This window comes from Bos javanicus, chromosome 19 (genome assembly GCF_032452875.1).
Source record: "Bos javanicus breed banteng chromosome 19, ARS-OSU_banteng_1.0, whole genome shotgun sequence".
NCBI lineage: Eukaryota > Metazoa > Chordata > Mammalia > Artiodactyla > Bovidae > Bos > Bos javanicus.
The window spans coordinates 24,881,895-24,892,405 of NC_083886.1; the positions used below are offsets into that span (position 1 = coordinate 24,881,895).

The 10,511-nt window shown below is 41.2% G+C and overlaps 1 protein-coding gene across 3 annotated transcripts in view; it reads left to right on the forward strand.

The window, feature by feature from the left end:
• The window catches only part of PAFAH1B1 (platelet activating factor acetylhydrolase 1b regulatory subunit 1), a 68,106-nt gene extending 62,552 nt beyond the window's left edge, over positions 1-5,554 (forward strand). For 2 of the 3 annotated variants that reach the window (XM_061390686.1, XM_061390688.1), the window contains exons 10-11: positions 572-728; positions 1,625-5,554. In XM_061390686.1, the coding sequence (XP_061246670.1) occupies positions 572-728; positions 1,625-1,698 (231 nt within the window). In that variant the 3' untranslated portion in view covers positions 1,699-5,554. The remainder of the gene's footprint in view (positions 1-571; positions 729-1,624) is intronic. The other variant, XR_009731267.1, reaches the window with a different exon arrangement.
• Positions 5,555-10,511: the final 4,957 nt, after the last annotated feature.

Genomic DNA, 10,511 nt, shown 5'->3' on the forward strand with positions numbered 1-10,511 from the left:
TTGCTGGACAGGGGATATAGGTAGATGAATGGATGAATAAAGATATGCAGTAAATACCTACATATTCTTCATCTAGAGTTGCCCGTTGTCAACATTTTCTTTTCTCCACGTGTGTATTGTAGATTTTGCTGTATAGTTTGAAAGTTACCATGTAGATTTTGCTGTATAGTTTGAAAGACACCATGACACTTGACCCCAAATATTTTAATGTGCATTTCCTAAAGGGTATTTTATAAAACCTTAATAAAGTTGTCACACTGAAGAAATTTAATACATTATATATTTAAATTTTCTCTAGTTACCCTAGTAGTGTCCTTTATAACTATTTCAGCCACTCTCCAGGAGCTAGTTAAGTATTATATGTGTTGCATTTACTGGTCATATCTTGTTAGTTTCCAGGTTACTTTAATCTAGAAGGATTCTCTAGACTTTTTTCTCCTTTTGCCTTTTGGCATTGACGTTTCTAGTGCATGTAGTTTCAATCCACTTTGAGTAATGCCTTAACTATTTTCATAGATGCTGTTTAAATTATTTATCCCTTTATTAAGTCGTACACCTTTTTGTTTTTAAGGTGGGTCATGATAACTGGGTACGTGGAGTTCTGTTCCATTCTGGGGGGAAGTTTATTTTGAGTTGCGCTGATGACAAGACCCTGCGCGTGTGGGATTACAAGAACAAGCGATGCATGAAGACCCTCAATGCGCATGAACACTTTGTTACCTCCTTGGGTATGTACGAGTTACGTGGTTTCTGAGCAGTTAGGTTTTGGAGTGGCAGACCTAACAGTTGAATCTGACCCTATGGATGTTTCCAGGTAAGAAACGAAGATGGGCTTTCAGGGCAGAGTAGAGAAGACAGGTTAAAAAACCATATGGAGTTCTACTGTTTGTTTGAAATTCTCCTTTCCTTAACTCTCTCCATCATCAGCCTTATAATAAAACAGTTACTTTCTCCATTGCACAACATTGGTTTTGGAAACTAGAATTATGAAGAGGATGCTTATTGACCACTCTGATGGGTAATTTTTCTTCCCTACTAGTTTGTAAGTTTCTCAAAGGAAATGTTAACCTTTTTCCTCTGGCACGTATGTACTACCATGTACCGGGAACTCAGAGAATTGTATTTACACTTAATAAACATCCTCAATATCATCTGGACCTGAATTTAGAATTTAAGATAGTAAATATATTAGAGTATTATGGATCTAATAATGACGATGGAGCAGTAGAATAGGGCTGATGTTTAAACCTTACAGAATTGTTGGGAGGATTAAGCATGAATATAAAGCATTAGTACTAAGCCTTGAGCATAGTAAGCGTTAAGTAAATGGCTGCGTTGAGGCTGTCCCTGCTGTTAGAATTCAGTGTTTTTTCAACCTCAGTTGGAAAGAGGATAGTGGAGGGGGGGTATTTTTTTTTTTAGAGATTTAATATAAGATTTCATTGTTTCAGTTTCCCTTACCTAGTTGGTAAGCTTGTGATACATCTGCTTGGGGTGGATGTGTGGCTGAATAGAGGAAAAAATGGGTATTCCTCTCATTTGAACGTGTTATTTTGTGCCTTATTAAACATTGTTTGTGGCTCAGTCTGATTTTAAAGTGAGCCTTTTCTTTTTTTTTTTTCAGATTTCCATAAGACGGCCCCATATGTGGTTACTGGCAGTGTAGATCAAACAGTAAAGGTGTGGGAGTGTCGTTGATTGAGTCTCATTTGGCCCCTCCTCCCTTTTTTCCTCTGGATGCACTCTGATGATACCATGGTTACCCCATCGAGCTCTGTTTAAATAAATATTGTCCTTTCATGTAAATTATTCTGGATGTAGATTGAGCTTATTAAATGTTACACACAAAGTATTCATGCATGGTGAATCCAAATTGTATACTGTAAATTTACATACGTTGTCTAGAAGTACCATAGGGTTTAAAAACCTGGGCTGGCATTGGTCACACCAGGCCTAAGAAGGCAGAAGTTGAATAAATTGAACTAGGGCACTAAACTGAATAGTTGACAGTGTCATTTTATGTTGGATTATTGATTCCTGTTTTTCTTTCTGCTGTCTGTTGGTGCCTGACTTGATGGCCTCATTTGGGGGAAAGTGGTGGTTATTAGGGCTTTTTCTGAAATGTGTATCTATGTAACATCACTTAAGTGTGCTTAATAAATCTTCTTTAAGGATGTTAGATAATAAGGCTACAATTCAAAATCTTCTGAACCATCTATGTAATTAATGGGGATTACATATTGGAATTTTTGTCATGACACATTTGCCAAATCAATGGGATACATTTGTTTTGGCAGCCTATCAAGCAAAGGCTAGTGGTATCTTTATGTAAGAAAATGACTGTAAATCTGAAATAAGAAAAATCTCAGCAACTAATAACAAATCATTTATTTCATTTGGGTCTTACTGCTATGTAAACAGGTTAAAAAACACTGTAATACTCTAAGCTTCTCTTTTCCACACTAGACACACTTCTAGTTGTATTCTCCATACTATTAGACTGTATAGTGATGTGATTCCCAAGTAGATTTTAATCTTCCCATTGAGTGTGTCATGGTACAAATCACTATTTGTTTTTGATGTTTTTTAGGGATGTGCAATGTGCATAACATAATGACAAAGAAATTTTGAAAAGGTTATGTTTGCCCATTTTAAGGGAGTGGGAGAAATAACAGCAGTTTGTTCTTCAACATGAATCTGAAATCGATTTGAACTGTGTTTTACAAGTTTATTAAAAAAGACAGGGTTTAATGGAGCGTGCATAAAAATGTACTGTGTTTTCACCTTTTGTTTATATATAAATGTTTATGAGTATACAGGCCTATCTATAAGTGGATAAGTCTGTATATGTATATATATCACACACACATACAACCTCCATGTCCTTGGGTCCTGGGTTTTTGAAGAAGTGCTAAAACATAAATAGAATAAGTCTTGCTGTGGAAATACCATGCTTTAGAACAAATCCTTTTTGATCCTAACGCTTCTGAAAACTAGGTCTGACTCTGGGAATTTTTCCCAGCTAAAGAAAATCACTTCCGTTATCACCCCCACCCCCAATTTGGCTGTTGAGCATTTTACACATCCCTGATATGTTGTATATTGTGATCCAAAGTTACTACAAGTAGGTTTAAGAGAATTTTTATCTGTGACTTTGGAAACAATATTCCATTGCAAATTAATAAATAATCCCACTGCTTAGCTAACCAACATTTTTTTTTAAGAAGGTCATTTGAAAAATTAATAGAACAATGAAATAACAAAGTTTAACAAAGAAATTTATCTTGGATTGCATTTATCCATTTGTGTAATACATGATTTTTTTTTATATTCTTTTTAGTATTCAGTGGAAATTTTGTTCCTGAAAAAGACAAAGGGTTAGAGTTAATGTGCTGTAGATACACACACAGAGAATAGGCCATATATTTACTAGAAGCAGCTTTATGTCTAGCTTGTGTCTTTTTGTTTGTTGGCTTGTTTGTTTTTAATAATTCCTGAGAGATGTCTCTGGAAGGAAAAGTGTTTTGAAAACTAATGACTATTTTTGAGGACAAAAATGACAACTTAAGCTAATTTCTTAAATACAGTAGGATAACTTTCAGGACAATATTGCCTCACAACCCTGCTCACATTGAGAAGTCTTTTTTTCGTTTCCCCTTAGCTGTTCTGACTGGATTTTTCTACAGAAGCTATGGAAGATTATCTTTGTTCTCGTTTGCTGCTATTTCCTGTCCTACTTTAAGAAATATAAATACATAGAAATGGTGCATCTTTAACATTTGTTTGTACATGTATAAATGTCTTGTATTTTAATTCGTTTTTAGCATGTAGCAACACGAATTGTTCAAGGGTAAGCCACAACATCTAAAAATCACTCCTAGATACGAACAATAAAGGAAAAAAAAATGGTACCGATTTAGGAGGAAACAAAGCCGCTGTCGCTGGGTTTTCTGTGCAGCCTGCAGTGACTTCCGACACACGAGGAGAAGCTGTCACTGTAAACCAAGTCATCCTTGTTGGGAGAGCGCCACAGCCTGCTGCTTAGTTGAGTTACCAGACATCCTCCACTTCCGAAGCAGCGAACGTCGAATCTCAGGGATGGTCCTCAACTGGATCCAAGTGTAACGAGCCCTGTTTGAATAATGAGGGAGGGGGAGAGTGATCCATCCACAATCCGGAAGCAGATTTGCAGAGGTTTCCTGCACTGTTGTTTGACACTGCCCTGTTGATGCCCTTTCTTCCTGTTTCCTGTGTTTTCTCTGTCTGCTGTCTAACCCTGTGCCTTGCCTGGGATAAGTACAATGATGAGGTTACTGGTTTGGATTGTAAGTAGAGGAATTTATTAATTGGTTTAGAGGTTCACTGCTGCTTTGTCACTTTCTCAATCAAATTGGCCACTTATTTAAGAAATAAAAAGCTGGTAGAACTGCATCCTCCAATGATGATTGACCTTTTGTGTGTGTGAAAAACAGACATTCCAGTGCCACCCTGACATAACGTGCCCAAGACGTGCTGGCCGCACCCCTGACCGTGCGAGCCACAGAAGCTGGTTTTAGACATGGCTTGGGGAATAGTTGCTTTTTGACATGGCATCTTGCACTTTAGTAGGAGACTGAGACTGTCCTGTTTTGTCCATTGTGGTGTGACCTGTTGTGTGCCCAGAGCACTGCCGTAGAACTCACTAGTGTTAGCACGTCGTCCGGGCGGTGGGCACTCGCTGTAGTCTCCGGAAGCTTCAGCTCTAGGTCACCAAGCCCAGTCTCCTTACTGTCAGTGCCCTGCTCTCCTGTTTGCCTCTTTCTGTTTCTATGTGAACTTCCAGATAATATCACTCGTTAAATAGTTTTTTTTTTTAATTTATTTAAAGAAAAACTATTTAGAAGAATATTTCGTTTTGTTGACAGTGGTGGCTTGATAATCCTTAAGCAACTGAAAATAAAATTGTCGAAGGAAACGGCACTGAAAAGATAGTTTATTCTCTGTCCAGCTGTATATAAGTCCAGTGTGTTAACTAATCTAGATGATGCAAAGAAGAATCACCTGGTAAGAGAAGCAACATGTACAAAATCGGTGAAAAAGGTTTCAGTTTTTTCCAGTGGGGTGGGGGGAGGGCAAGCTGGATTTACAAGTCACTACTGGACTGAACTGGCCTTTTAATCTTTCCACTCTATCATGTAAGTAGCTGCTTTCTTGTCCTGCCTATCCTCCAGGCGTCCCTAAAGCTCACTCTGAAGATGGTAGAAACAAACACAATCTTCGAGTTTAGAAGTTGATCCTGACACTGACATGAAGGCGAACGTTGATTTCATGCAAACGAACAGTTACAGAGGTGGTGATTGGAGAAAACCGTTCCCCAGATTGTAAGAGTTAACTGAAGATATTGACACAATTAAAAAAAAAAAATCAGTAAAGGAATGTATATAATATTGCTCTTGTGTTTTACAGTAAGATTTGTTGCTCTCAGACTGTGTAAAACAAGATTTATTCATGTTTTCTGCATATTAAAAAAATCTTATTGTACCAATTGGTAAACTATTAAATGCCTATAAAACTAGATGTGATTTTTATTTTTCCGGTCTTTTTGTGCACAGATTAAAAACCTTTTAAATTGAGTCCTAATAGGAAGCAGGGTTGTGTTCAGCACCAGTCATAGGGAGAGTAAGAAGCAAGTTGCTGGCAGGGCAGCAGGGCCTTACTTTAAGGACAGAGCCAGCACTGCCTTTGCTGTCCGCTTCCTTCACCTGATTTGTGGGAGGGAGCTAGGAGTACAGCTGCAGCAGCTCGCACAACCCACTGGGTCGAGCAGTTTTCTGAGGTTCTGCCCTTCCCTCCAGCAGCTATCTCTGATAGTGGCTACAGCTGAGGCCAGGAAGGACATTTTAAAACCCCCTTGCAAGGATTTGGTCCTGGAGTGGCGGTCAGGGCCCCCGGGGAGAAGTGACTCTACTGCCTTTTGTCTTGCTAATGAGTGAGCCTTTTTATTCTGCCCAGTGGTCTTGGATTCTTGGAGATAGTTAAACGCTCTTTGTGACCCCGTGGACTGAAGCACACCAGGCTTCCCTGTCCTTCACCATCTCCTGGAGTTTGTTCAAACTCCTGTCCGTTGAGTGGGTGATGCCATCCAACCATTTCATCCTCTGTCACCCCCTTCTGCCCTCAATCTTTCCCAGCATGAGGGTCTATTCTAATACTGTTTTAAGTTTGGTCAAAATGTACCAAGAATCCCAACCCTTTTCCCCAGATGCCCCATGGCTTTCTTTGTGCTGTCTTTTCATCCCTGTGCTGCTGCCCAGCTAGCATCCATAGCGTCTTTCAGGCCCCTGTGAGGTCTCAGCAAAGGACAAGTTGGTGACAGCTTACAGCCCAGCTGTCATCCTGCCTGTTAGGAAAGTGGCCTCTCTACCCCTGCCCCTCCAAATGAGAGGCTGGGCCAAGAGCACCAACTTTGCTTGAAGATAAGAGTTTGCTGGGTTTTGCAGCTTTTCCATTTCCTCACAGGGCTCTTTTCCCCAGTCTGAGATTCAGATGATGAGCCTCACCACATTCCCTCAGGCTGGAGTTCCAGCTTGAGTGTCACTATGCTGAAGCACACTTAGCTGTTCAAAACCCACACCCCCCAAGCTTAACAAGACTGATGGTTGCGTGTGTTCCTGAGGTAGGATGAGGTCAGGAAGACTTGCTGGAGAGCTGGTGCTGTATCCTGGGTGTGGCAGCTCTGTCCCTCTTAGTCTGGTGAACCTTGTCTCGCTAGTAGACGGGCAGTTCTCCACTGCTGAGGAAAGTGACTCTGCGCTCCCCATTCCAGTGTCACCTGGGGCCTCATCAAAAATGCAAGTTCTCAGGCACCAGCTTAGACCTACTATATCCGACACACTGCATGGGTACATGCTTCGTCGCTTCAGTCGTGTGACTGTGACCCTCTAGACAGGTGTGGTGGGGGTGTGTGTGTGTGCTCAGTTGTGTCCAACTCTTTGCAACCCCATGGACTGTATAGCCTGCCAGGGTCCTCTGTCCATGGGATTTTCCAAGCAAGAATAATGGAGTGGGCTGCCATATCCTTCTCCAGGGGATCTTCCCAATCCAGGGATTGAACTCGTGTCTCTTGCATCTCCTGCGTTGGCAGGCAGATTCTTTACCACTGTGCCACCTGGGAAGCCGATGGACAGGTGAGATCCAGCAAATCTATTGTAACAAACCATCCAGATGATTCTGATTCTGATAAGTTTGAGAACCACTGATCTAAATGGCTGAACTAAGTTTTCATTGAAGAAAACATTTAGACAAAGTCACTGGTCCATGGGCCCTCCAGCTGGGGTTTGAACTCAGACCTCTTTTTCACTGACAGTTTGACACATGGGTTTGTTCCTTTGTATTTTTTTTCTTCCCATTCCCGTCTCCAGTTTATTATTTCTTATGTAAACACATGGGATAGTTAACATTCAAGGAAAAAGGGCAAGGATTTTCTCTTACACCAAAATAAAGAACTGCCTTTCCAAGATCTTTTATACATAAATCCAGTAAATGAAGGGGCTGAATGGAAACACTTCATTTTTTCCTCACCATATCAGAAACATAACTAAAAGTGAATTTTTGACTGAATAAGTTCAACACTTAGCCATACTCACATTTAAAGACTGCATTTTCCTGAAACTGTTTAGACACATCATGCAGACAACTCATAGGAATGTTTTGAGATCACTCTTAACTAAAAATAAAAACCGTGACTTTCTCAAAACACTTTGTCATCATCCCCACTTGGTCACCAGTCCTCTGAAGTGACGATACCCAAAATTTGAATGCCTGTCAGGTGTCAACATGTCTCAACACACCCTCTTCCTCACATAGACCCCCCTGCTGGTGGATATTAGCACATTTTTACCTAAAGAAAACAGGATGACTTAGGGTGAGGCCATACACGTGCCAAGGGTGTGGAGCTAATTAGAGAGTGAACTAGGATGTGAACCCAAATGCACTAGCTCTTTTCCCTTAACCGGTTCTGCTTATATTAAGCATAAGCATCTAATTAAGTGTAAGGAGGGCCTTCTGACATCTTTCAAATAAACATTCTTTAAGCTTTTAGTAATACAGGAAAGACCCTCATCCCACCCACCCCTGAGGCCCTCTGTCACCATACAGCCAACCCCACTGTGGAGTGACCATTAGGAATGGGGTAGGTAGAGGCTGGGAATGGGTAAGAACTCGCCCACGCTGGCAACACAGAAAGGCTCCTCAGTCATTCTATCCGAAAGGACTATTCTTGGGGTAATTGCGCCCTGAATGGCCTGCATCTTAGTGAGTTCTTTAATCAATGGATTTGCCTGTTTAATGCAGTTGTTTGTTTCCATTTGAGGAGGCCCCTGGTCCTCTATAAGGTATCCTGGTCATGCATGCCTTGTTTGATTGCTAGTGTTGACACTGGAAGTAGGGACCAGAAAATACTCAGGCCACATCAGGATACCTTATTCTCACCTTTAGGATATGAAAGAATTACTCAACTAAGTCTACCAGTTCTCACAATATTCATATTTAAAATGAACGTGATGCCACTGACGGGGGCTTAGTTTCCAAAATTTACAAACAGTTCATACAACTCACATAAAAACCAAACAACCCAATCAAAACAGGGGCATAAGAACTAAACAGACATCTTCCCACATACAGATGGCCAACAAGCATATGAAAAGATACTCAACAAAGCTACTAGAAATGCAAATCAAAACTATAATCACTTCACCCCCGTCAAAAGGCTATCATTAAAAAGATTACCGGGACTTAGTGGTGGTACTATGGTTAAGAATCCGCCTTGCAACTCAGGGGATGCTGGTTCGATCCCTAGAAGGGGAACTAATATCCCACATACCGTGGGGCTACTAAGCCACAACTAGAAGGTCTGTATGCCACAATGAAAGATCCCATGTGACACAGTGAAGATCCTGTGCACTGCAACTAAGACCTGATGCAGCCAAGTAAATTTAAAAAATTAAAATAATAAATGTTGGAGAGGGTGTGGAGAAAAGGAAAAACCCCCATACTATTGGTGGGAATGTAAATTGGTGCAGCTAGTATGGAAAACAGCAGGGTGGTTCCTTAAAAAGGTAAAACAGTTGCCACATAATCCAGCAAATACCATGTATCTCTTTCGTGTGGAATCTAAAATACAACACAAATGAACTTATCTACAAAACAGAAACTGACTCAGACACAGAAAACAAAGGTTGCCAAAGGGAAAGGCGGGTGGGAGAGGAATAAACCAAGAGCTTGGGATCAGCAGATACAAACTACCATAAATAAAATACATAAACAAGAAGGTCCTATTGGCATCTTCTCGACCCAGCAATGGAACCCAGGTATCCTGCATTGCCAGCATATTCAGAGCCACCAGGGAAGCCCCCATTGTGTAGCACAGGGAACTATATATTTGATATCCTTAATAAACCATAAGGGAAAAGAATATGAAAAATAATACATAGATTTATCTATGCATAAGTCACTTTGTTGTACACCAGATAGACAACATTGTATTAATAAGTCAACTACTTCAATTGAAAAAAAACAAACAGGACTTCCTGGTGATCTAGTGGTTAAGACTCCACACGTCCTCTGTAGGAAGCACTGGTTTGATCCCTGCGGGAGTTCTTCATGTAGCCTGGGTGTGGCCAAAAATAACTGAGTTTGGAGGGCAGGAGTGAGTAGAGGCAGATGATAGAACTTAATAACAATTCTTTTAAAAAACTACTTTTTAAGTTGCAAAAGTTAACACCATGTTAAAAGAAATGCAACCAGGGAAGGAAAGGAGAGCAGAAAGTGCAAGGCCAGCCTGGGGGCCACGAGGAGGCGCAGGTGGGCGTGGCTCACACACCTTCAACCTCACCTCCATGAACGGACCTGCATGCCAGTTCTAACCCTTCCTGGATGCCACTGTTCACCCTTGTGTAAAACATCGAACTCTATCTACCAATAGGAGAAAGCGTAGATTTCACACCTCTCTGTCTTTTATAAAACAGCCCCTTGTCATTCAGGTTGTCAAAAGGCACTGGCCATCGCTAATAAGCTTAAGGGATCAACCATGAAAAACGGGTCTCAGGTGACTGGACAATGGTAATTAAACCTGATCCTTTCTCAGCTTTTACAAGGTGATGCCCCCACGTTCACCTGCTGTGAGACATGTGACTAGTGTTCACAGGATAAAGGCTACAAGAATGGGTGCATGTTCAGAACACAACCAGGAGACTGTAAAGGGGTGGGAAGCGGGCGGGAGGGAGCATCGCTACGCAGCGCTTAGGAGGAAATCAGATGGATGTCAGGGACGTTTCTTCTAGTTGGCTCAAGAAAACTAACAGACATCAGGACTGGAATTTTTGTTTCCATAATGTCACACACAAAGCACTCTCCAAGTATTCAAAGAGGCATTCAAGTTCCGCACGAGGCTGCGCGCCTGTCTGCTCAGAACTACGGCTGTAGACACTTCTCAGGTCTCCCCACAACCCTTCCCACCTCTTCACAGGTCCTGC